Raw genomic sequence first — 27,873 nt, forward strand, 5'->3', positions numbered from 1 at the left:
CATCTACTGCGGGTGTGGTGCCTGTTATCGGACCCGGAGTCAGCAACATCCCCCAAAAACCCGAAGAGGAGAGTCCTGGCCCCTAGCCCTGCCAGTGTAGCAGAAATGATGAGGATGATGATGCAGCAGCAGCCGTTCTTCTCTGTGTGAGTAGCTTAATGTTGCTCGTGTGTAATTTACGTTGAGTAGGCTAACCACGTTATTACATTAATGCATGTAAGGTGAACTAGCAAACACCATCATAGCTACATGCGGCTGTCTTCTTGTTTGATGGCAGATACTCCCTTCACCCTGGACAAAAAGGCTAAAATGACCAAAGAAAAAGTGGGAAACAGCTAAACATGAGAGATTTTTGGACAAAGTTTGTGTTATTTTTCCCATTGTTTAAGCACTGCTTCCAGCCAAGAGTGATACCATATATGCCCCATAGCTGCAGAAAAGGCTAACATTGTTATCTTTTTACAAAAAAACATCTGAACATGAGAGGTTTTTGGACAAAATGTATGTTCTCCATTCTTTAAGCACCGGTTCGAGCACCGTTTAAGCACCGGCACCGTTTTAAAAGTACCGGTTTGGTACTGGTATTGGATAAAACCTAAACGATACCCATCCCTTGCTACATGTCAGTAGATTGCAGATACTGTTTACTGAATACTGTTTTCTTCTCTTTCCCAGTTCAAGTGCATAATTCTAGCTATGGTGGGTGCTGTGGCAGCTTTTTAGTCAGAAAATATTCATCAAAAACATTACATTCAGACTGTAAATGAAGATGACTCTGGCAACCCAGCATGTTTTTCTGCATGTTTCTGTGTGTTAGAGCCCTGACATCAGTTCAGGAGATGAGGCTAGAGGTGAGGATGACAGTGGCATTGTCTCACTGCTTCAGCTTTTTATTTCTTTGGTGAAGGGGACTCCATCTCCAGCTGTAAAATTGAGTCTGAAGGTGCACACAAATTTAAATGCCCCTCTACAGCAAACACCTACGGCTTCACCTCTGCTAGTGTTTCACCTACTTGACCAATCTGTAGCCACATTACTCAATGTGATTATTCAGAAGGGAGATGTCATTCCCTGCCACTATATTCATATGGTGAGGCAAACCCACTCTGATGCATTTTTAATGTGTTATTTACAAGTTTATGGAAATGCTACAGTTTGATGGAAATTATAATTACACACTCATCTACGTATATTTACGAGCCCAGTATCCTTTTTTTCTATTAAATAACCCCCAAAATTACCAACAGTACCTTTTAACAACTAATGCATGAAAATTCTGCCCATCAACAACACAGCATATAATAAATGCCTTGATCTATTGTCACTATGTGGGTTTTCACAACGTAGTCTTGCAAATGTTTCTTAATAAAAGCCACGGTGAGAAATGAAGGGTGTCTGTTAAATTGAAACAAATACAGAGAGTGCTTTAATTCGTACAACAAAATTCAGTAACGCTGCTTTTGATGCATTGTTTCAAATAAAGCCCTGCTAGCGTCTGCAACCCTTATTTTCTGAGGTAAAAACTGCACAAACTATATGTAGTGCTGCTGGATATCAGTGAGTGTCAATCAACGGCTGCAAATACTGAACTTAAATTATGACTGGCAGTGATTGGTTCTTAAGAATTACCGTATTTCCCGGACTACAAAGCGCACCGAATATTAGCCGCACAAGCTAAAAACAGGGGAAAATCCTGTTTTGTACATACATTAGCCGCACCTGACTAAAAGCCGCAGGTGTTTCAATGTTGACTTATCACATGTAAGAGAATATGCACAAAGGGAATTGTCAGGAAAGAGATGGCTGTTTGGAGACACACCCCTTTTATTAATATTTTGAAAAACAAGTTATGGGTACATATTTGCATAACTTTTTAGGTATATGTACAAGTAGCGGTAATTACAAGTACGAAACATGTACTGTGCTTCATTACGGAGCCCCGCAGGGGACATGGGAGAAAAAAAAATTAAGACGGACTTTTGCGAGATCTCGCAAAACTAACTCGGGATTTTGCAAAACTTTTGCGAGATCTCGCAAAACAAACTCGGGATCTTGCAAAACACACTCGGGATCTCGCAAAAGTTTTAGCCGCATTCTTCCCATTAGCTCGAAGCTAACGGGAGGTCGAGACCTCCCGTTAGCTTTGAGCTAAATTTCTTAATTTAGCTTTGAGCTAAATTAAGACGGACTTTTGCGAGATCTCGCAAGACTAACTCGCAAAAGTTTTAGCCGCATTCTTCCCATTAGCTCAAAGCTAACAGGAGGTCGAGACCTCCTGTTAGCTTTGAGCTAATGGGAAGAAGCCGGGAGGAACACCGCTTTCCCGGTACATCGTGCCTCGACCGCCCGGTCGGCTTCGAGCCAGCGTCCGAAGAATGCGGCTAAAACGTTTGCGAGATCTCGCAAAAGTTTTGCGAGATCCCGAGTTTGTTTTGCGAGATCTCGCAAAAGTTTTGCGAGATCCCGAGTTTGTTTTGCGAGATCTCACAAAAGTTTTGCGAGATCCCGAGTTTGTTTTGCGAGATCCCGAGTTTGTTTTGCGAGATCTCGCAAAAGTCCGTCTTAATTTTTTTTTCTCCCATGTCCCCTGCGGGGCTCCGTACTTCATAAATGAGTAACAAATGTAGCACATAACAATAACCTACAGCATACCAGATAAATAGATTTCAGAATCCACCGGTGGAGTTGAGCATAACTTGCTTTTCGCAAGTTTATCGCCGCTTGTCATCCACGCCTCCCACTGAACGCGTAGCGCTACTTTGAAGTTTGTTTTTCGTGCTACGTCGTACGGCACTACGTTGCCTGGCGGACGGACATGTGACCAACATACCACTCTTGAACCCCGATCCTTCCGCCAGGCAACGTAGTGCCGTACAACAGCGGAACAAACAAAACAAATCCTCTTACGATATGACAAAAATCATGGACAATCCATAGAAAAGCCGCACCTGACTAAAAGCCGCAGGGTTCAAAGCTTGTGCAAAAAGTAGCGGCTTATAGCCCGACAATTACGGTAATAATAGAGCTTTTGCATAAACAGTGAAATCTGTTATGCAGACTGGAAGCAGTGAATGAATCCAACTGATAAAGACCCAAACTGACGGGGCTTGATCAGTCCAACTGCATTCGTATTTTTATCGGAAATGTTTGACCTTTGACCTGATTTGCTGATTTCACCTGAACTGCTGAAATCTGCCGATGTGTGTTAATGCATTTTAATATTTACATTTTGAAGTGGCAAACTCATAATGTCCATTTACCATGACGACAAATCAAGATGTCTCATAAATATGACACTGAGTGCTTTGCGGGGAAAAAGCTCCATCTTGATTAACTGTAACTGTGACATTTTACGACCTTTCACAGAGGAAGTTATTGAGTTGGGGGGGTTTGTAGACACACATGTATGCTGGTTGGCACCCCACGAGAGACATTAAGAGGAGACGTTAATCAAAGTGCACAAACACTTGACAGCAGAAATTTAGCGCGTCGCCTTTTTATGGCGTGTGCTTTCCATTTTCAGTCAACGCGTTTGAACTCCTGAACCTGCTGTCTAAGTATAGGACTGCAAAACGTCAAGCAGAGGAAGTATTAGGAGGTAATTCCTGCTGAGTTGAGAGGGAGAAAGTGTGTGTGCTTTGTGTGGCTGATAATATGACTGCAATATGTTTCACTGAAGGATGGCAAGAGACGGAGGTAAATAATGTGTGCGAGTGTGTGTGAGAGAGTGATTTATCCATATCTGCTGTGCTCCTAATACAGGCGATGCTCTGTGGTGGCCTATTGTTGGCAGAAATGACAACTGCCTCTATCTTGTCCTGCAGAGAGTCACTTCTCCGCTTCCTTCTACATCTCTCTTTAGTCATCTCTATCAGAGTTGGTGTCTTCAACTGGCACTTCCCTTCTTTTCTTCATTGCCTAGTTCTGTCACTTGTTCTCTAACTGATTTACTTTATCTTGGCCTTTTCTCCCCCTCTTTTCCATCATTTCTGTTGCATTTAGCAGGCAAACTTCATTGGCCTTCTTGGATTTTTGCCCTATTATGCCCTATATAAACTGTGTTAAACTAGCCACCACATTGTTCATTACTTATGTCTGAGAGATCAATTTTCAATTCAGTTTCATCCATCCATCCATTCGCTTCCATTTATCCTTTTCAGGGTCGCGGGGGGCGCTGGAGCCTATCCCAGCTGTCATAGGGCGAGAGGCGGGGTACACCCTGGACAGGTCGCCAGTCTGTCGCAGGGCCAACACACAGGGACAGACAACCATTCACTCCCGCATTCACACCTATGGGCAATTTAGATTTTCCAATTAACCTATCCCCACAATTCAGTTTCAGTCCAGCATTAACCAAGGCGTTGGGTTACAGTCACTCTGTCTGCAGAACGTCTTGATGCATTCTCAATCATCCAGGAAAATAAATCTCCAAAAGGCCAACAGGCTAGTGGACACTCTTTCAAGGAGGAGGATGTACACATCCTGGACAGGGAAGAACGCTGGTTTGAGCGTGGAGTCAAGGAGGCCATTTACGTGAAAAGGGAAAGACCATCTCTGAATCGAGGAGGGGGCCTAAGGGTACATCTTTCACCATCCTACAATGCTGTGATTGCAGTCATTCCCCAACTCTCTGTGAATGGTACTCATGGCCATTGATCAGTGGTCTTTGATCAATGGGTTTTGATCAGTGGTCATGAGAATTTGCATTATTATGATTAAGGAACTGACCTCCCAGCCCATTGTTCCTTCAGTGCGCTGGTTTCAGTCATTATGCAAATGTACTGTTTATAAGTTTGGGGAAACCTGCAGTCAGCTGAGACTGAAGAAGTCACTTGGATGAGTGACGAAACGTTTCTCCCACAAAACGCTACGTCCAGATGAACAGAATCAACTTTTGGAGATCTGTCTGCAGAAGACACACCAAGAAACTGCTGTGCATTTCACTAGCATCATGTATCTCTTATGCAGAGTTCTACCATGCTGATCTCTTACATGTAAGATTCAAACGAACACACGTCACATGACAGGCTAGTTAGCGAAAACACACCTTCCTAGTTTATCTCAAGCAACTCACGCACACACACAAAAATCCACCTGAATTGAACAAATCATTCCTCAGATTTAACCTACCTTTATGTTTTTTTAAACATGTTGTCAGGGTAGAAATTCACAATGGTAGACTGACATATTTTCCCACCACTTTTATCATTTCTTTACTAAAATGACTTAAATGATACTAAAAATCAAGCATTAGTCAGTTTATAAAGATGTTTCGAAAACTGATTTTGGAAGAATATGAAACTGATAAAGTTGATCACCCATTGTATATATAACTATGCTAAATTGTATCTAAATTATATCTATCACTGTAGTTGTACTTGTTTATTGTGTGGGGTAAGTGATGATGGGAATTAGGTGAATAGTGGGATTCAATAGAATGTTGAGCATGGGGTAGGGATTAATAAGTATGTTATACTTCTTCCTACTCCATTTCAGACCTAATAATTGTCATTTCATGTCATTTAGACTCTGTTTTATTTTATTTATTTTCTTTTTTTGTTTTATCTGAGCACATACGTGTGTGTATTTACATATATATTCATATTTGTAAATGCAAGTATGTGTACTTGTGTATATATTGTTTTTTTTTCTGTATATGTCTGAAATAAATAAAGATACAATACAATACAAAAAAAATCGTGTTTTTTTCCTCACCTGGCTAAGAACAAGTCTTTTCCCTTACATGTTCTGGGGCAAGCGTCAGCCAGGATCCTCGAATGTCAAGAAAAAAATAAAGCTGAAAATAAAATCAGACCATTGCTTCAGTTCTTTATTAAAATCATTTTATTTTTGTCCTGCTTGCAGTACAGCACAGTATTGTCATTATCCCCACTGGTGGTAGATGTGGCTGAAGCAGAGGGATGGCAACATCTAACCACATCTGTGCATGTGTGTGGTGTGTGTCTGTGTTTGCGTGTGTGTGAGGTGCTGACAATAAAGTGCAGCACCACCAGCCATCAACCCATACAGTCACTCAAAACAGCAGTATTATTACAAGGCCTTGAGACATTGTTCGGAGGCATACAGGCAGAAATTGTGGACAACCTCCCACTGCAGGCGAAAACTGGGCTTGCCAGGGCTCAGGAACAATAAATGCAATAAATGTTAGAAGCTTTAAATACACTTAAACACACTTTGGAATATGAATATATCAGTGTCCATAGAGGAATACTATACATTTAATGCATCTTAAACATGTAAAAGTATAAGATGTTCTACATTTGGAGCTTTTACTTTCTCGTTGGCGAAAAGTGGCGATATCGTTTATGTTGTCTGAAAATATGATGATCAAAGTAAAGCCCTGGTTCGACCATTTTTGGCCTTAGTGGAAACCACACTAGCAGATTTGGCTCTGCCCCTGACATGTGTCGTATTAGCTTCCCCAGTTTTGTAAAATTAAGAAAGAAACTTTGTGTTTGTTGTGTGTAACTATTTCTTTCCTTTTTTTTTGAGTTTTGTTTTATAGCACAGCAGCTTGGCAGATACAACACACTATGTATGGATATCAAAGTCCTTATACAGTATTTACCATATAGGTTGGTTGGCAGGGGTAGCTGTGCATGGTTCGTATAGCAATACAGCTACTAAGAGATGCAAAAGAGCAAAGGAGGAAAAAAAAGAAGCCTGTGCTGCTCGCTACATTGTTTTTTAAAGAGGTCACCTCACTGTACACTAAGGTATAAAGTCATGGGTCTGGAGAACCCGAAACAGGGTCAAGAATGTGACCCCCGCCTACACAAGTGAGAGTTGTGGTAAAAGCTGCTGTATCCATAAAAGGTTTAATTAGTCATTAATCTGTAGCCCAAACCAAAAAGAAAGGCCCCTCTGGGTAATCAAACACATGCCACCACTGCTACAGTGACACGGTCGTAAGACACTCACGCACGCCTCCATGTTGTCACTTTGATGAACCCTTAAATGTTAGCTACAGTACATAGCTAATGGAGGTGGATGGTTGGTCTTAAGTGAGCAAAAACACAGTTACATACTGGTCTCTGTTTTCACTGGGCGCTAAGGAGCGGTGCAGGAGTTTCAAGACAAGGAGAGACGGACAAACGGACAAAAAAGACACACTCGTTGAGATAATACCGTAAATTTAGTAGACAAACTTATATAACATAGATTTTAATCTTGAAATATAGTGCCATATATATTTAGATATGCTTTTTTTTGATGAAATAAATATATCCACAGATACTCTTCTTCTTTTTAAAAAACAGACCAGCTTTACAGTGGCAGACACGCACTGATGCGATGGATCGACATGAGGACAAAGAGGAAAGGGGAAAGAAGGAAAGGTCGGTGGCTCGTTTTTCTAAAGAAACACCCGAGCTTTGTATTCACACCGCTAGCAGCTGCTGTGTTACCGAGCTAGTGCTTTAGTGTAGGAGTGTAGCAACAAGGCTTCTTCACTCAAATGAATATGTTCTTATTCCTAGCATCAATAATACCAGTGCTATTTACACAACCGCACTGGCAAAACTGAACACCGAGTGCGAACATTTTCGAAAAAGTGACGTAGTCTAAAAAAGACATGCAGAAAGGGTAGTGGCGATACCAATCACCAGACATTTGACCAGTTGTCTGAGCTTCATATACAGTGTTAGAGTTTTGTGAACTAATTTTATTTTTTAACTGACTGGTTTTTGGTTTGTCGTTCATCATTTAGGCACAAAAATCATTTGGCTTTTGGGAACAGATCGTGGTTTGGGTCAAAATATGCATGCATGATGACAAAGCTAACCCTGCAGGCTGGACAGTTACCCTAAAGCAGGGGTGTCCAACTCCAGTCCTCGAGAGCTGCTGTCCTGCAGCTTTTAGATGCATCCCTACTCCAACACAGCTGAATCAAATGGATGGATTACCTCTTCAGTGGGCCGTCACATTTGGCAAAGGCCTGATAACAAGCCATTCATTTGATTCAGATGTGTTACAACAAGGATGTGTCTAAAAGCTGCAGGACATGAATGGAGTTGGACACCCCTGTGCTAAAGGATAGCCACGGCATTCAAGTATGATGCATTCAAAGAGTTGGGAGTGAAAGCGTGCTCGCCAAACGAGATTAAAGTATTGAGTGTAATTTTTGGCAACAAACATGAATAGCTTGCGATGTGAATGCACAGAAACATATTACCCTTCATGTTTTTCCAGCTTTCACTTCAATTAGTTGTTGCTGCTGATTGTAATAAGTACTGAACTCTATAACTTGATGTAATACAGTCTCACGTTTGAAGAATGGAAATCTATAATCTGGTGTAAGGAACGTCCCTGTGGTCTGTGAAGATTATTAAGACAAAGTAATTATATACTTTATTTTTTATTATAATGAAGTGGAAATGAGAAACAATATCCCCAAATATCAAGATGCTAAACAACAATTTTATCTAACGCTACCCACCGCCACAAATATATATATATAATATATATATCTAGATTTTTAGTTAAAAGAAAGTCAGACAAACTCTACACAGCAAGTTCATGTTAAAAAACACAAGTTCTTTTTTTTGTTTTCTTCAGCTGAAGTAAATTATGGCTCAGATGCAGTTAGAGGCAAACGACATGAGCTGACCGGACGTATGGGAACGTTGGCTCAGACACCTTGACCAAATGAAAAAACACAAACAGCATTGTGCCGGCGGGTCTTGCCTATTTAATTGTACTCCGCTGATGTCCAGTGTCCTGATGCTGAACGCTAACGTTGATGGTTCTAACAGACTACTCTTGCTAAGTGCTTGACATCGGAGTGTAACTGCTGGTGTCAGCTCGGTAATGGATTAAAAAGCTATAGCTCTTGGTTACACGTTTACAAGGTGAGAAATACTTAAAAACAAACAAAAAAAAACAAAAAAATATCACAGGAGGTTCTACTGTGTCTTCTATACACTCAAACCCAACACTTTCTCAAACCCCGCTATCATAACAACACAGCCATAATCTCTTTGACATCAAAACGACGCTCACACAAGGTCTAATTTTGCTCCAACAGAATCCTTGCCTGACCGTCCTGTCCACACATGTTGACTAAAACTTCATAATTTACACAAAACATATGGCAGGAGCAATTAGCATAAGGCTATAAGTATTTATTTCCCTGCATCTTTGCCTAACAATCCGTGTAGCCCCATGTAAAGTAGACTGATCCATCATGTCACGCAAAACCTGGATTGCTAAGTTTAACACAAGCAAAAATCAAGTAATTTCTAACCCATAACCCCATTGCAGCTTCGCTTTTTCAGTAGCTTACCTTACCAGGTTAGTACAGCGTTGTTTACGTCAGCAGGAACTGAGCTCTGTCACTAAACTGTCAGAGATGCTACAATTTCCTTCTTAAAGTGTCTTAATTGTTGTTGCAGCGCACTTGTTTAGAGGCTGACTTTACATTCAGTCGAATACAGGGAGGAAACAGACACTCCATTGTCGCAGTTAGGTAGTTGAGAGAATGTTTCATTTGCACCCAAGCTTGAGTAGTATGGCACAGTGCTTACATTGTATTTGATTTAATACGTGTGTTGATATATAGAACACCATCAATAACAACAACAACTACAACACAGAAGTAAAGGTTTTTTTAAAGAATAAAGCTGTGACATGAACAGAGGGTGAACAAGATATTGCTCAAAACCAGGATTGGATGAAGTGACTTTTTAGGCTGCACGTGTCATTGGATGTAGCTTCATCTGAGTGTGTGTGCGTCCATGTGTGTGTGTGTGTGAGTGTTAGCATGTGTGCATATTTTGGAGATGATGGAATACTCCGCAAGATAAAAGGAAACACAGCTGCTAACGTTGTTACAGATTGATGTCGAGCTCTACTTAAGTTTGGCACTCAGCTTTTCATTAAGCCAGTAGAATATCAGTCACAGTTGACTTACCCTGTTGTCAAAAATACAAACACAGAAAAGCACAGACACACAGAATAATCACATCAAGGAGAAGAGCCGAGAGGGGAGGACGGGAGAGGAGATGACAAGAGAGATGATAAGGTAGACGTGTGAATAAGGCGGGAAAGGAATTGGAAAACACATTGAAAGAATAGAACAAAACAAAAAAAATAAAGGGGGTAGAATACGTTGGGGGAAGGGGGCAGTGGTGTAAACGAAAGAAAAACAGAAAGACAAGGTGGTTACCACCCTCCTCTTCTTCTAAGCAAGAAGGTATTGATCATACACAACAAAGGTGCCTCAAACGGGCGTCACAGTTCTGCGGGGGTGTAAACAGTTTGTTAAGGACAAAGAAAAAAAGGGAAATAAGGGGTAAGCGATTTGTGTAAGAAAAAAACAACAACACAAAAACAAAAAGCAAGAAAGTGTTCTGTTTTAAAGGCTTCCGAGAGCAGCAGGTATACAGTACTACAAAGTTCCTGAGCCCTCAGTAAGCATTAAGAATCCTATGAATACAAACTACTGCTCTGCTTCAACATCCAAAGCCCTTTACTTTCTAGAGCAAAGGATTGTCCTTCGTTTGTACCACTTTTGATGTTTGATTTGCTTTCGGTGTCTTCGTTAACTTACTTCAGAATGCAAGTTGTCGCTGTGGTTGTAGTCTTTCACATACTGAGAGGAATAAAAGGAAGTAACAAGAGATTGCTCGTGTTTTCCTTTGACCTACCCCATTGGGTTTGTTTGGCTTTCTGGTTTGTTTATTTGTGCAGAACTTTAGGAAAGGGCTCAGTGCGTATGCTGTACTGTCCAGTTCAACCGCTTTAGCCTCGAAGGGCTCTCTCTTATGACTTTTGATACCTTGTTGAACTTCAGACCTCACTCTCCACGCTGGAGAAATGGGCAGAGCCCCTTCGGGAGCAAAGGCTCTTGGTTTTCAGGGGTAAATGAGGGGATTGAGGAAATCTCTGGGGCTGGGGTACAGAGCGCAATCTCTGGTACTGCAGTTTGGCACTTGCCGAAGCCATGGACGAGGCTTGGGGTGCCCCTGGTGTCGATGAGACCACAGAAGGTGAAGATACAGAAGAGGAAGGAGTAGGTGGAGGGACGTGTATAGAAAGAGATGAGGAGGGTGGAGCTGGAAGGGCAGGGAGCGGAGGTGGCATGTTAGGGATAAGTGTTGGAGGAGGGGAAGCCTGTCTTCCTCGATCTCGATCCCTGTCTGTTCTCTGTGTGCGCTGCTGGATGCTGAGGTTTGACTGGCTGCCAGATTTCGATGGATTCTGTGAGCGATCGGGTTTGGACGAAGATGAAGAGTCATGTTTCGACTTCATGGGGCCACTAAAGCTCTGGCAGTGGTGGTAAAGCTCTTCCTGGCTTCGTGAAGTTACGCGAGCCCATTTGGAGGAATGGGAGTGCGGGTGGTGTCTCGGGGAGTGACAGGAGGAACAAGCAGCGTGCCCTCTTCCCTTATCCTTTGATTTGCGCTTACTCCTCTTCTCATCCTGTATGTGGAGCTTGTCCACTGACCAGTATCGCCGAGGAGGAGGTGGCGTGAGAGGAGGCGGGGGCCAGTGAGAACCTGATCCCCACCCTCGCTCTGCTCGCTCTCCTCCCCCTGATCCCCAGCCACTCTCCGCTGTTCCCCACCTCTCGCCTCGCTCCAGGAACAGGTCATCTCTGCTGATGATGCTGCCAGCTTTTTCCCGGGAAGGATAGGTACTGAAAAACCAACCTCCCCCTCCAATCCCTCCCACTGCTCTACCTTCGTGATCTTCCCAGTACCTCTCGAATTTCCCAAACTCCCCCGAAGAACCGTCATCATCAGAATATATCCCGACTACCTTATCACGTTCACGCTCATCATCAGACATTGTCCTTCCTCCTCCACGCCTCTTCACGTGCTCCGTTTTCCTCCTGTCACGCTCCGAATCTTCTTCTTCATCATCCACTTCAGATTCCCACTCATGGAAGGACAGCCCCTCCTTGGAGTGCACCTCCACTCTTTCATTACGTCCCAACAATGGCCTCCTCTCTCCTTCTACTCCTACAGCATCCCTGTCTGAACTTTTACTCTTCCTCCTTTTAGAAGAGGCAGGCAACAAGGGCAGGAAGGCAGATGGGATGGCATCAGAGGATGGGTTGCCCCCTCCCCAGAACTTGACTGATGTAGAAGGCTTGCTACTCGAGCTCTGATAGTGCTTGCTGTTTCTTCGCCGGTGTTGTCTTTCCTTTCCTCTGCTGTCTTCCCCATCATCCCTGGTTTTCTCTTCTCTTTCTTTTCGCTCATCTTCACCTGGGATGTTCCATCCGTAACTCCTCACCGAGCTCTCACTTTTTTTCCGAAAGGACTCTCGCCTCAGTGCTGGGTAAGATGGGAAGTCTGGTGTTCCCGATTTGAGTTCCTCTCTTTTTTCAGGATCCCCTCCTTCCTGCTCTGACCTTTTCCGGTCTCTCTTCCTCATCTTATCATCTTTCTTCCTCTTTTTCTTTGCTTTGCGCCGCTTTCGCTCCCTTTCTCGCTCTCTCTCCTCCCTCTTCTTCTTCTTTCGACCTTTCTTCCTTCTCTTTTTTTCACGCTCCCTCTCTTTGTGGTGTCTCTTCTCCTCTCTACCCACTCCTCCTTCTCCTCGGCTCGTTGCTCCACTTCTCCCTCGGTCTCTGTCACCCCATGATGCCCACCACTCCTGTAACTGGGCCAGTTGGCTGCCAGTCCTCTCTCTACCATAATCTCTTTGGGGCCGTGGCTTGCGTGGTGGTACCGGTGGAGGTGGCGGGCTGCACGGCAGTGAGCGCGATGACATTCGGCGTGATCGAATTTTCTTCCTCCCAAGAAGGAGGCTGGACTCCTCTGTAAGGAGATCCGAGTCATATTCATCGTCTACGATAAAATCCCGATCACCTGCTCGATACCGAAAACTAAGCGAGGAGTTGTAGGAGCTGTCACTTGAGCAAGAAGAAGGTGAGTTTGAACGAGAAAGTGACACTGAGGATGAAGAAGAGGATGAGGACGATGTGGACGAAGAGGAAGAAGACGAGGCACTGGAACAAGACGAGTAGAAATGGCACGGGGACGAGGGAGTGGTAGGGGTGTGTGTTGGAGAAGAAAGAGGGGCAGGAAGAGGTGGAGGTGGAGGGGGACGACGTCCTCTTCTTCCACCTCCATCGCTTGCTCCGTATCGCCCACCTCCTCGCCTCCCCAGAGGGAGGATGTTCTCATACAGGGGACCTCCTGAGCCTTTTCTTCTTGTCTGAGCTAAGCTGCCTCGTCGCCAGAAGGGAGGCCTTCGTGGAGAAGATGGGATTGGTGGAGGAGGCTTGGAGATTAAGTGCCCCGGGCCTTGTTGGGAGCCTTTAGGAGGTAGCCTTGGCATACCTGAGGCCTTGGGGCCTCGAGAATTGGCTTTGGGAGTCTGCTGGGGGCCCCCTGCCTGTTGGTCCGAGTTAGATCCTAGCCCCTCTGGATCAATAGGACCATAGTAGCGCTTATATTCATCTAGCCCTGTGTCACCTACTCCCACTGCTCCACCTGCAACTCCTCCTTGCAGGCTCCAGCGCTGCCCAAGGTTTTGTTGATACTGCTGCTGGGCCTGTAGTTCAGTGATCCCACCAGCTATCCCTCCAACACCAACGCCTCCAGAACTGCCTGCGCTCACAACCTTTTCTGGCTTTGGCCTGTTCCAGCGATCAACCACAGCCAGTCTGCGGTCGTGTCGAGGCAAGAAAGTGGAGCAAGGCATGGGGCCCTCTAGTAAGGGACTAGTCGAGGGACCAAGAGCCATTGCTGAGTGTCCAGCAGTTGGCGGAGACCCAGGCAACATAGTGGTATAGGTCTGCCCTGGTTGCTGTTGGTGGTGCTTCTGTGGTTGTTGCTGCTGCACCATGGCAATGGCAGTTGTGTTGTTTACTGTGGCTGTAACAAGGTGTTGTTGGGGTACACTAGGCATGTTGGTCACGGTGTGGTACTGGGGCAAAGAGCTTTTGCTCCCTCTCGGTGTTGTCTCATCCTCAAACTGGCAGCAACTGTACATCCCCTGGGTGGAGAGATAACAGAGAGATTGCAATTAGACCAGCAGGCTGTCAAGAATGATAAGAAAGAACTGTGTGTCTATGTGTCAGAGACAGAGACACAGAGAGCCTGACATCCCCAATTTTGAAAAGGAAACTCACAGAGCTGCTTTGATCTGATATCTTTACAAACCAAATGAAAGCTATCCACAGAAGACTGTGCAGGGATGAAATACAGTACAGCAGGACCATCAGTTCAACCTTTACTAGCATCAAGATCCATTCGTCAACCCATTTTCAACTGACACTAAACAATGTGTTTTTGTACATTCGACAAGTGTGAGAGACGCATTTTTATAAACACACTTCTGTTGATGGTAAATGTATCGTTACAGACCATAAAAATAGAATAATAGTGTTAATGAGATACTGTATGGTGTTATACAGAAAGTCTCTTTAAGGCAGCTGCTACAGATACCTTCTATGAGTGATATGTTTTATTGATTAGCATTCAAATATCTCAGTGAAGACAGAACAAAGATCTACCACAAAGCAAGAAAGCATGAGACAAGGCTAATCAAAAGGTATTGGCTGAAGCATTTGCTGATTACGCCAACCCTTTTAACCCAAAAACAAAACAAACAAACAAACAAACAAGAAAAAAAAACTTTCCACCTTAGATAAGTAACTACATCAAAGCAAAAGAATCAATTGTTTTTGGGGTTTTTTTGCTCTTTTCATTCTTGATATATATATTTTTCTAATTTTTCTCTATTTTTAAACATATTTTTAAACATGGAAAATGAACTACACCTTTTTAAATCACTGTCATAACTATTCCACAGGTTAACTCCTCTAACAGAAACACATCTCTGCTTTATATTTGTCCTTATCTTGTTTTTTTTAAAGAAATCTGTTCCCCTTAAGTCATAGTCACAGATGAATGATGATGATGACATGTACAGACAACGATGCAAGCTCTATGTGCAGGCAAATACGATTGCACGCAAATTCAGCTTTTGTTCACTTCCAGTTAAAGTGGCTTTGTTTAAAGCGTATTGCACACCGCTATATACTGCCCCCTTGTGGTCATCCTACAAACAATGTAGCATGCTGAAGCTGCATGTTGCATATAATGATGCGATGAGAATCCTTTGCAGGATACCTAGAAGTGGTAGTGCCAGCCAGATGTTTGTAGCTGTGGGTGTTTGGACTTTTAAAGCACTTTTAAGAAAGTTAATGTTCAATTTTAGAGAACGACTGGATGGTTCGAGTAACAGTATAATTTTAGCACTTACAGATCCGACAGTGAGTGGTTCCCGTTACTCATCCAGTCTGAGAAAGCACTGGTTAAAGTGTTTGTGTATTTATTGATTTATTTTAAGTAATTGTGTTTTATGTATATTATGGTTTTATATTTTTACAAATGCTTTATATACTTATTTATATACTTATATATATTTAATGGTCTATACCTTGTGTTGGGGGGGGGGGGGGTGTGTTTCTGTCTTGTTCTTATGGACATGAAGTCTGTCAATAAAGATTGAATTGAATTGAATATTGACTCTCTCTGACTTTGAACAGCTTCTGAGTACTGGGCCAAAGCAAGTTATTTTGTGCTTTATACATTATCTGTGCCATTTTATATTCAACTAAATCATAAAATTTCAGGGTATTCAGATTAATAAACAAAATGTTAGTTGGTTCTATATAGTTTGATTGGTTTATAATTCTTATAGCTCTTTTTTGTAACTTGAAAATAGGAAGAGTGTTCGTTTTATATGCATTACCCCATATCTCCAGACAGTAAGTCATATATGGAAGCAACAGAGTACAATAGAGTGTGTATAATGATTTTTTGTTCAGGACATGCTTTGTTTTATAGAGAATAGCAATGGTTTTTGACATTTTTGTTTTCACATGGTTTATATGAGACTTCCAACTCAGCTTATCATCAATTATCACTCCAAGAAATTTATTTTCGTTCACTCTTTCAATTTCAATTCCATTAACCCTGATTTTTGATCATACCTCACAGAGCATGAGTTAAAATTGCGTGCATTGTAACCTTTTACCAGAATATTATTCAGACTGAGAACACAGACTCTGTAGCTTAGCAGGTTCAAAATAAAGGATTTCTATTCTGTAAATAACACATTTTCCTTTCTCTCAGAATGGTGGGAATTTGCTGTAGGTGGTTTCCAACTACCTATTGTTTTCCGCTCGATCATATCTCATCTGAAGGGAGTAGTCAAAGAGTGCTGCCCACTAAATATTAATGAGTTTTGGGGGGAAAAAACAAACACAACTTTGGGCTGAGTTTACCAGGCTTCTGGGATTGTCAATTTTCCCACTATGAAACCAAACAAAGCTTTCAGCAAACAAAGTGTCACTCAGTTGGAACAGGACTATGTTTTCTCCAAAAGCACTGTGAAAATCAATTGAAGAGAGCGCTATGTGCAAGTAGCATCCAGCTTCTGGAGTGGAGTCAAAAGAAAGGGGAGAGCAGAAGCAACAAAAACTATTTTGTCACTGAGCAATAAAACAAATGATGACTGAAGCTTCATTTAACTGAACCGCTCTTCTTTCCAGCTGCCAGTTTGGTTACTTAACCGAAACTAAACACAAGCTTCGTGTGTCCGCACTGCTTATTTTCCCAATGCACAAATTAAGATTAACCCTTTAAGACCTACCATAGAACCAAGTCCGCCAGAGCTTATATTATATTTTTACATGCTGTGGAGCCATTTTTGGGAGCATTTCAAGTTGCTATATATCAATTCAACCATTACAGCCTAGATTTTAATAATATGTCTGCATTAAGTGCATAGTAATTACATGAATTGCAAAAAAGTGCAATAAACTACAAAAAAATTGAAAATCGTTTTTGTTTTTTTAACATATATTTCTAGTTAGAGAAATTTAAGAGGCTTATCCCTCAAAACTGTAAATACAAAAAAGTGGCACAAAATAGTTTCCCACCACAGGAAATTTATTTTGAGTGTCTTCATAGTTTTATTTTTGAAATACACCAATTTTTATATACTGCAGGAAAAACGAAAATAAATATTATAGTGCAAATTTGCAAAAAAGCAGCATGTGCATCAAAATAAACTATTTCCAGCAGTGCAATATGAGTCCTAAGCATCCCAGAAACAACACGGAAAGTCATAAAGTCAAAGATAACTTTTAAAAACACCAGTATAGGCTCATGAGGCTTAATGGTAAAAAAAACTACATTTCCGCGAAAATGACGTCACTTCCGGTTTCGGGCAGGTCATGGCGGACATGCGAAAGTTCGCGCTGACGTCTATTCCAACGTAGGAAGTGTTATGAACAGCTGATCGGATCGGCAAAGCGTGTTTCTGGAATATTATGTTTTTGTTGCTGCAAGTGCTTTTTATGCAGTTTTTGCAAAGCTATATGTGGAAGGAAACTGTGACCGAGGACAAGCTGATGGCATAAGATGTAAGTACAACTCCTCCGGTTTCATATGCAAAAAAAATTATTGCGCTAGCTTACGTGGTTGCAGAGCTACCAGGATTTAAAAATAGTTACGCAAAACAGAGCGTGCTGCTCTGACCGGCTTTAAAGGGTTAAAATATTTTCTTTGATCTTAACTAGAGGAGATTTCAGTGGCAACCAAAACAATTCTGCTTCTAAAACTTTGTGTAGATTTCACTTTTCTGACATGTTATTGTAAAAAAAACTGTCCAGAAAACAAAAAAGAAAGATTTTTTTTGTACTTAGAAAACATGGATATAAAATCAAATCTTGATAATTTTTCTCATATTAAATATTTTGGACATCCTTCCATTGTGGCTAGACAATATCAGGACAGAAAGGCTCACTTTCAAATGTACTGCTGTTGTTATTTTCTGTCATTTGAGCAGAAAGAAATGAATAAAGATTCTTACTTGGTTTTAATGAACTACTCCAAACTGGAGAGAGCACTTTAAAATCACCAGTCAAGTATTTTCCATCTGTTCAGCAACCTTTCAGCAAAACTTATGAATAACACATGACACGAGTGAGTCAGACTGATGGCATCATGACATTTTTAAACATTTTAAAACTTTTGCAATTCCAAATCCCAAACAGGAGTAATCAATTCTAACTTTGTCTTAGGTGAGCAACTCCATCTCTGCTGTGTCTGGATGCTCTTTCTCTCCTGCCTGTGTTGTTACAGCTTACTGTAGACAGATGGTAATCCATTAGCACTACTAAATAGCTATGTGAATCAAAGAAAGAAAGGAAACTCCATTATTCCTCACATGTGAGAATGATTTATATGATCTACCGATATCTGCCAGATCTCAGTGATAAAATGTGTGGAACTTCCTGTGAATCTCCGCTCCTCACCCGAACCCAGATCTGATGGAGGGGCTGTAATAATGGCCTTTCTGGACGCATGAATCAGCAAACCTAGTGGCAGAAGTGCTATCACAGTCCCCAGAGCATGGGGCGCAGCACACTGTGAAATTGAAACTTGGGAGTCTCTGACTGGGTTAAAGCAGGCCAGCTGCAAAGACTTTGCAGCGAGCATTGGATATAGCATGGGAGGTAGAAGCTAACTGGGCCTTCTACATCTAAGTGAGATTTTTATTCTTAAGGTCTAGAGATCGAGAGACTAGAGATTTCTCAGGTAAGAAAAAATCCTGAAACGTTCTGAATGTATGACTGAAGGTTAACGTGCACTCCAAAGGATCCGACAGCAAGCCCAACAGGGAATACGTGCATGGATATCAAAGATTGCAAAGAACACAATAGATTTTCACCAAGATGGTAAAAACAAATATAAGTGCATACAGAAAATCACACTTGGTTCTTGTATCTTTACACACAGAACCAACAGATGCACTTGTACACACATATTACCTGACAGAGCTAACAGAGTAACAGAGAGAATAAAAATGTCAGGAATCACTTAAAACAGATATGGAAGCATCTTTACCCTTCCATATCCCCAGTACAAATTCCATGTACCGTAATTGTCGGGCTATAAGCCGCTACTTTTTGCACAAGCTTTGAACCCTGCGGCTTTTAGTCAGGTGCGGCTTTTCTATGGATTGTCCATGATTTTTGTCATATCGTAAGACAATTTGTTTTGTTTGTTCTGCTGTTGTACGGCACTACGTTGCCTGGCGGAACTTCATGTGATCAGACACACAGTATCGGGGTTCAAGAGTGGTATGTTGGTCACATGTCCATCCGCCAGGCAACATAGTGCCGTACGAAGTAGTGCAAAAAACAAACTTCAAAGTAGCGTTCGTGGATGACAAGCGGCGATAAACTTGCTAAAAGCAAGTTATGCTCAACTCCGGTGGATTCTGACAGCGTGGAAAAGTGTGAAAACATCCACGATCACCAACGGATTTCGAAGGGCTGGACTGCTGCATGATGGAGAGCAGGACACCGCCACGGCCCTTCTGTTCGACTCTGACACTGACAACGAGGATTTGTTTGGTTTTGAAAGTGACAACGAAGGAAAGAAGCGGAGAGTGGATGACGAAGCCATCCTGAGCCTGTTCGTATCCGACACTGGAGAAGAGGACTTTGGTGGTTTTAGTGGCAGGAAGAAGAGAAAGATGGCGGTGAATGACTGACTTTTCTTCTTGTTAAAGCCGTGTCACTGCACCTGAGCCTAAAAGGTAGTCCGAATCTATTTTTCTGGTGTGCTGTAGGTTATTGTTATGTACTACATTTGTTACTCATTTATGAAGCACAGTACATGTTTCGTACTTGTAATTACCGCTACTTGTACATATACCTAAAAAGTTATGCAAATATGTACCCATAACTTGTTTTTCAAAATATTAATAAAGGGGTGTGTCTTCAAACAGCCATCTCTTTCCTGACAATTCGCTTTGTGCATATTCTCTTACATATGATAAGTCAACATTGAAACACCTGCGGCTTTTAGTCAGGTGCGGCTAATGTATGTACAAAACAGGATTTCCCCTGATTTTAACTTGTGCGGCTAATATTCAGGTGCGCTTTGTAGTCCGGGAAATACGGTAACATAAGACTGTGTCTATGTGAGACAATCGTCTGCTGAATTCTCAGCAAGCAGTTGGATCATTATGTGTCATGCCTCCTCAATGATCACTCCAGGCAGTACACTTAACCACAGTTAATGTGTGTGTGGTACGTGCACATTAAAGGAACAGTCTTTTCCCTCTAGTTTATAGAAACATTTAATTTAAAGTATTTCAGATTATACTCCTTTCTTACTGGGGTCCCCTTAAGCTTAGCTCAACTGCTACCTGCACACTTCCTTTGGCTGGTGGATGGAGACGAAGAAGAAAGAAAATAGTTCCTACAAAATCTGCAACAACAAGATTTGTGGGTGTTTTTGTGTCTGAGTCATGACTCTGGAAAGAAACAGTGCTGCTGAGTTTTTCCTTTCATTATTATTTCTTTCTGGTACCACAAGGCCAGGGCTTTTTAGTTCCTTTATACTAAACACAAAGGACATCTCGCATCAGCAGATGTCACCAAAATCAGGCAAATCACTAAAACAGTCCACATGGATACATTTCACTATATCTAAGCGTAAAAAAGCGAAACATTGAATTTACTAGGTTAAATTCCTTAAAGTCAGGTGTTTAATCAGTGCAATGCATGACTGCAATGATCAAATCTCGACCTTCCTTTTATGACACTTTCCAAAGAAGTTCAATTCTGTTGTATCACAGACCTACAAATCTACATTTGCGTCACTAAATCTATCTAAGAATGTGTACTATAGAGTGGAAAAGCAATCAACAGAAAGTACGAGTCAGACTCTAGTGGCGCTTGAGTAGTCTCCTCATACAGTATGCTGGATCCCAAATGTCAGAAATAAACACCCCAGTGTTCCCATCTGTGTAAATTAGCCGTTTCTGCTGCACTGTGTCACAGGAGGAGCTAATAAATCAATCTTTTGTTTTCCTTCCAGCATGGTGGTATTACAGTTACAGCCACAGGTACACATCAGGCATCGCAGCATCTTCTGACAAATAAAAATATCTCTGCGGTGCTCGATGAAGCCTGCTTCGCACTTCAACAGTCTCACCCTCCCCTCCACCTCACCTCTGTCATTCCTCCTCCTATCTGTCCCTGTGTTTTCTTTCCCTCCTCCACCTCCTTCCGGCATCCCCGTCCAACTCCTGTTATGCTCCACTACCTCCACCATCCAAACCTCCAGCTGTCTCCTCAGCCAACTCTTTTCTTATCTCAAAGTTCCCCTCCCTTACCTTTCCACTTCCCCTCACTTCCTCCCTCCCACTACACCATCCATCCCCTTTTCATCCCTTTTGATACCTCCTGTTTACTCTCATCTTTCTAGTCATTTCTTCTCTCATCACTTTCTTCTTGCATCTGTTTTTCACTGCAACATATGCACAAAGTATTTCCATGACCCCGAGCTGAACTTGCAAAAACTGTACTGGCAGTAAAAGAAAATAGACGTGCAACAGCTAAGTGATCACTCTGCCTTGGACCTTTGGGTTAACCCTGGACCAATGCCAAGGATAAAGATTGCTGATGTTCCTGTTTTTGGCTGTCTGCTCTTGTCCCTGCTGAGTGCAAGAAAAAAAGTCCTGATATTGGTATCCAATTCTGCACAGTCCACATCTCGATTGTGTCTGAAAACAGTCTATTAACCTTCTATCTCTTTTGAGTGAACCTCAAGGCTGTAAGCACTGATGGATATTCATTGTGTTGCTTGTGCCAAAAAAAAAGAAAAAAAAAAGCAGTAGATTAGCAAATATTTCTTCACCTTTCTGTCTGTCACAACACAAGGCCTGCAGAAACCATTTACCAGTTCTCCTTGAGCACACTTTTGTGAATTTTTAACAAAATTGCACTGATTAGTTCTCCCTTCTCATGTGAGAGTGCACAAATCAGTGAGATCAGCTGCTTCACTGTGGCTCAAAATGAATGAAAACATTCATGTGCTTATTTCTCACTTCTTATTGGTACTTTTGAGCATTTTCTTTACATCTGGCAGGGATAAACTATACTTATCCAAACCATCATTAGGCATCTTTGGATTTAAATTCATGCGTATTATTTCAAAGTAGCAAAAGAGTGAGCAATCTGAAATCTTTTCATCTGGGATCGACTCCAAAGCAAAAACAAGTAGTCAGTCTGAGCATATGAACAACACGTGGTTTACCACAATATATTCTGGTACGTCCTGTACTGCAGTGTGGGACATTTTCATCAGTCTCCTAAAAAGTCTCCTAAAAGTGAAGCTGAATCCAGGCAATTACAGATGAAAAAACACTATTGACAGCACAAAGGGGGGGCGGGTCCTCAAAAAACGATTCTAAACTTTGAGACGAGTGAGAGTGACCAATTAGGAAAAGTTCAACGGTGAATAACTATCAGTGCAACAAGCAAATCGTTCCCTGAGTGAAGAAAGATTCAATCCTGCTGTGTGAAAGTCTTGAGCCAACCCTTAGTATGCTAGACTTTCAATAGTGGCTGCCTTTTCACTCATTTTCAGTGCAGCACTTGTATCTGCCTATTTTAAGGGTTTTTTCTTCTTTATTTTTGTTTTATTCACTTAACACTATAATGTGTATGTGTTAGTCCACATAGGGAAATTGCTCCTCTGCATTTAACCCATTCACCCAGTGAACCACCAATGCAGCGCCCGGGGAGCAGTGTGTAGGGACGGTACCTTGCTCAGGGGCACCTCAGGGTAGCCGTTCAGTGGAGTCGAACCCCCGACCTTCCGATCATGGGGCCACCCACTCTACCTACTGAGCTATCCCTGCCCCCACACTAAACCATTCAAACAAAAAAGCACATCATTCAAACATGAGCCAGTGTTATGTTTAGCATAAAATAGTATTGTTGTACCAAGAAGTTGATTCGTAAAGAACTATCAGCTGAAACTTGGCATATCATGACACGCTGTGCTGTATGTTCTTTGAAACTGTTGATCTAGACAAATAGAAGACAAAAGGCCTAAACTGAATCTGTTATTTTCTCAAGAAATAATCCAGCTAAGACTGACACGGGACTTAAGGATGTATAACAGTGAGTGTCTACAGGCATCTGTAAAAAACAGTGACTGGCTCTGTCATGGTTTGGAGCTTCATTTCAGTCAGTGGTTTTGGATCTTGTCAGTAAATCCAAAAAAGTACCGTTAGATATTGATCCACCATGCAACAGTATCTGGAAACCCTCAGCTTCATTTGACAGCATGACATTGATCCCAAACACACTTCCAATGATTCATGCTTGGATAGAAAAGCACACAGTCACCACACAGTCACCACAGTCACCACAACACCATCGGTCACAGTTTGGTCTCTCCAGAACTCAGACCTCAAAATTAATATTAAAACAGTGTGGGATCATCTTAACAGAGAAAGGGAGAAAAGGCTTTGAAAGTCTTTCAAGAAGCCTGGAGAAAAGGCTTTCTTAACCCTTTAAGACCTACCATAGAACCAAGTCCTCCAGAGCTTATATTATATTTTTACATGTTGTAGAGCCAATTTTGGGAGCATTTCAAGTTGCTATACATCAATACAACCATTATAGCCTAAACTTTAATAATATGTCTGCATTAAGTGCATAGTAATTACATAAATTGCAAAAAAGTGCAATAAACTACAAAAAAATTGAAAATCGTTTTTGTTTTTTTAACATATATTTCTAGTTAGAGACATTTAAGAGGCTTATCCCTCAAAACTGTAAATACAAAAAAGTTGCACAAAATAGTTTCCCACCACAGGAAATTTATTTATTATTTATTTATTATTCTTTTATTTTTGAAATACACCATTTTTTATATACTGCAGGAAAAACAAAAAATAAATATTATAATGCAAATTTGCAAAAAAGCAGCATGTGCATCAAAATAAACTATTTCCAGCAGTGCAATATGAGTCCTAAGCATCCCAGAAACCACACAGAAAGTCATAAAGTCAAACATAACTTTTAAAAACACCAGTATAGGCTCATGAGGCCCTGATGGTAAAAAACTACATTTCCGCGAAAATGACGTCACTTCCGGTTTCGGGCAGGTCATGGCGGACATGCGATAGTTCGCTGACGTCTATTCCAACGTAGGAAGTGTTATGAACAGCTGATCGGATCGGCAAAGCGTGTTTCTGGAATATTATGTTTGTGTTGCTGCTGCAAGCGCTTTTTATGCAGTTTTTGCAAAGCTATATGTGGAAGGAAACCGTGACCGAGGACAAGCTGATGGCATAAGATGCAAGTACAACTCCTCCGGTTTCATATGCAAAAAAAAATATTGCGCTAGCTTACGTGGTTGCAGAGCTACCGGGATTTAAAAGTAGTTACGCAAAACGGAGCGTGCCAGATCTGACCGGTTTTAAAGGGTTAAGGTTTCAGGCTGTGTTGGAAAAATGAGGGTAATCATAAAAACTGATTTTCAGTGGTTAGGCTACAAAAACTGTTTTTGACTTGTATGCTACATTATCAGTTATGTTTGCATAAATTGCTGCACTTATTTCCAATAAGGGGTGACTCAAGACTTCTGCACAGTATTGTGTTATTTTGCATAGTGTATCAATCAAACTTTACTTAATGCTCTGTATTGGGCATGTAAGGTACACATCTGTCAATTAATGATAAGTATTCACTGAAATTACACAATAACTAGTATCTTTAGAGAAAATATCCTTACTATGTTCTATTACTTCTACATAATTTCTATGATTTTACATTTAAATATCCAAGAGTTTTTATGTGCCTGATAGCAGTAGTTTGATTACTATTGTTGTTGAATGAGTCTTCCCTCTTACCCTGCTGAGAGCCAGGAGAAAGTCCATCCCGCCCGATCGCTTAACACAGTGCCGTAGTTTCCAATACACCAGATGCTCCCAGGCAAACACCAAGAGGCTGAGGCCCATTGCCACCAGCAGCATATAAAAGACCCCCGCCATGTTGTCAATGTCCAGTTTACTGCTCATCACCTGACAGACAAGGACAGAAAGGGGAAAGGTTATGGGAGGACAGGAAAGTGTATTTATTACCAACAAGAACCAAAAATACTGACAACAGCCAGTGCGACCCCTCAGTCTCCTGGTAGACTCGCCTATAGTGTTGGTTTCAAAACCCTACAGTACGTCAACTTGTTTTCAAGTTATTCACGAAATCTTTAAAAAACCTTGATCTCTGAGGTTCAAACTCACCAGAGATTTTTAGAGATTATATGCTATCAATTGGAAAATCCCTAATTGCAGCATTCTTGAGTTATTGCATTTATACGATTTTTTTTGAAAACTTGACCTCTGACCTATGGGTTTAGGCCAGGGGTGGGCAATCTCAGTCCACAAGGGCCGGTGTCCCTGCAGGTTTTAGATGTGTCCTCAAACCAACACAGCTGATTTAAATGGCTAAATTAGCTCCTCAACATGTCCTGAGGTTGTCCAGAGGCCTGGTAACCAACTAATCGTGTGATTCAGGTGTGTTGACCCAAGGTGAGATCTAAAACCTGCAGGGACACCGGCCCTAGTGGACTGAGATTGCCCACCCCTGGTTTAGGCCACTGAGATTCGAACTTGTTCGAGCTTTTTCGCAGATACACCTATGCTATCAATTTGACACTCCTGCGTTGCCTCATTCCCGAATGTCCGTGCTGTCCGCCCGTAGGGTGGCAACAATACCTCATCAGCCTTTTAAGGCTGAGGGCTCAAAAGTTCTACACATCTGCCCATCAAAAGATAAACACAACATGGTTTTATTCTTAATTTCTTAGGGTCAAACTTCCCACACTGAGTTCTGCTTTCTCATTATGAGGCATGAAAGAAAGCCATGCAGAAGTGATGGGCTATATCTAGAGGCAGGCTCAGCATGTGGCACGGAATAGGGGTAAACTGAGGGAACATAATGTGGTCTTACTACCACACACTGATGGGGATAAGAATAGGAACATTTTGGGGCATGTTGGGGAAAAAATCCCATATAAATGATCTCAACCCTTGTAAAACCAAGAAGAGCAGTGGAGACATTTTTTCTTTCCACATCAACACAATGTTCACTCACTAACTGAACCACTTTCCTGTCCTGTTTCCCCAAATTAAATTCAATTTGAAGCCATTTTGACAGTGCACATTTATGTGCATGTGAACATAATCAGAACAGAAGCAAACTAAAGATTGCAGAAACTCTGAAAGCAGAGCATGGCGACAATATTGAAATGGCTATTTTTGAATAAGGTAAGGCTCCTGCTTTAGGAGGTCACATCTAGTAGGTATGAGAGATTGAGTTAGTCCTGTGATTTTAGACATTTTTGTCATACATACTTTTCTGCCAAGAGGAATAAATAAACAACAATAAATAAATAAACACCAGTGATTCCCTGGTTTGGTGTTTGGTGAAAAGGACTGACGCGAAGCTCATTTTGAAATAGCTGAAGAGGATATATATTCATCAGGTTAATGGAGAAAAGTTGTAAAACATCATACCTCAATCTTATCATTGTGGCAGATGCCCGACAACCAGAGACGCTCCAACATATCAATCTCATCTGGAAGAGAAAGGGTAAGGGGAGAAAAAGAAGATTAAAATGAAGGGAATGTGGGGAAAAGACAAGAAAAACAAGAGGTTTAAGGTTCAGTGAAGAGTGACATACAGCAGGGACGAAAACGGGGAAAGGGAAAAGAAAAGTAGGAAGTGAAGAAGTAGAAAGGAGAAGAATCGTGAGAGAAGGACAATTAGGAAGAAGGATTTAAAAATAAGAGTGTTAAAAAATGAAAGTAAGAGAAAAAAATATATAGAGAGAGGATTACCACCCCTTTGTTATGAGAGCAAGGTGTTTGATCCCCCGAGGGAAGAAAGAAGCAAGAGAAGGAAAGCTGAAGAGGCGAAGAGACAGGAGATGAGAGGAATGGAGGAGTGTATTGTTACGACTAAAATATAGAGTAAGGAGATGATGAAATATAGCGTGGAAGAAAGAAATGAGAGGAGCAAGCGAAGCTTTGTTTGTATATTGTTAAAATAGGAATGACAGATGAGACTGATTGGAGTTAGCAAACCAAAGAAATAAATATACAGCTGTGGGCAGATGTTTACATAGACACCATGGACATGGATGTCATGGTAATTTAGGACTTTTTGAAATACAGCACTTTAGAAAACAACGATTGGTTACAAAGTTTGAATTTATTTAGGATTTTCTCTAATCCACACAGGTGTAAAGGTATACATATTGCTTCAGATATATACATACACCCCACTTGATTTGGTTAAATGTATTTGGTAGCCGTCTACAATCTTGTGGCATAATTCCGACTATTTGAGCACACTTCTTGGCAGAGTTGATAGAGTTTCCTAGCATGTGCTTTACCCAACTTCAAAGCTTAGTCCTATAGGGTTGAGACTAGGTTTTGGTTAGCCCATTTTACCCATTCCAAAACCAGTTTAGATGTGTGTTTGGGATCCCTGTCTTCCTAGAACACTCAGCTCTGTCCAAGTCTAGTCTAGCTGTTGATTTAAACTTAAAGGTTGGGAAGCGTATCTGTAACCGGAAGGTCGCCGGTTCGATCCCCGGGCTCTCTGTCCTGGTCGTTGTGTCCTTGGGCAAGACACTTCACCTACTGCCTACTGGTGTTGGCCAGAGGGGCCGATGGCGCGATATGGCAGCCTCGCTTCTGTCAGTCTGCCCCAGGGCAGCTGTGGCTACAACTGTAGCTTGCTTCTACCAGTGTGTGAGTGTGAGAGTGAATGAATAGTGGAATTGTAAAGCGCTTTGGGTGCCTTTAAAAGTGCTATATAAGTCCAAGCCATTATTATTATTATTATTTCATCATTATTCCATTCTCTTTGTGGAGCCACTGATATCAAAACAGCCCCAGATAATGATGCTACCACCTCCATGCTTGACAGCTGGTGCTGTCATGAATCGCTGTATGGCAGGCAGGAGATTGGACCCAAAATGCAGGACTCACAACACACGG

General features: G+C 41.7%; 1 protein-coding gene across 2 annotated transcripts in view; it reads right to left on the minus strand.

The window, feature by feature from the left end:
- Positions 1–2,450: 2,450 nt before the first annotated feature.
- LOC146492689 (uncharacterized) overlaps positions 2,451–27,873 on the minus strand; it is a 246,327-nt gene continuing 220,904 nt past the window's right edge. For both annotated transcript variants that reach the window (XM_085148350.1, XM_085148351.1), the window contains exons 17-19: positions 26,383–26,444; positions 24,718–24,888; positions 2,451–13,971 (exon numbers count right to left, since the gene is read on the minus strand). In XM_085148350.1, coding sequence (XP_085004476.1) covers positions 10,810–13,971; positions 24,718–24,888; positions 26,383–26,444 — 3,395 coding nt within the window. In that variant the 3' untranslated portion in view covers positions 2,451–10,809. The remainder of the gene's footprint in view (positions 13,972–24,717; positions 24,889–26,382; positions 26,445–27,873) is intronic.

This window comes from Neolamprologus multifasciatus, chromosome 22 (genome assembly GCF_963576455.1).
Source record: "Neolamprologus multifasciatus chromosome 22, fNeoMul1.2, whole genome shotgun sequence".
Classification (NCBI taxonomy): domain Eukaryota; kingdom Metazoa; phylum Chordata; class Actinopteri; order Cichliformes; family Cichlidae; genus Neolamprologus; species Neolamprologus multifasciatus.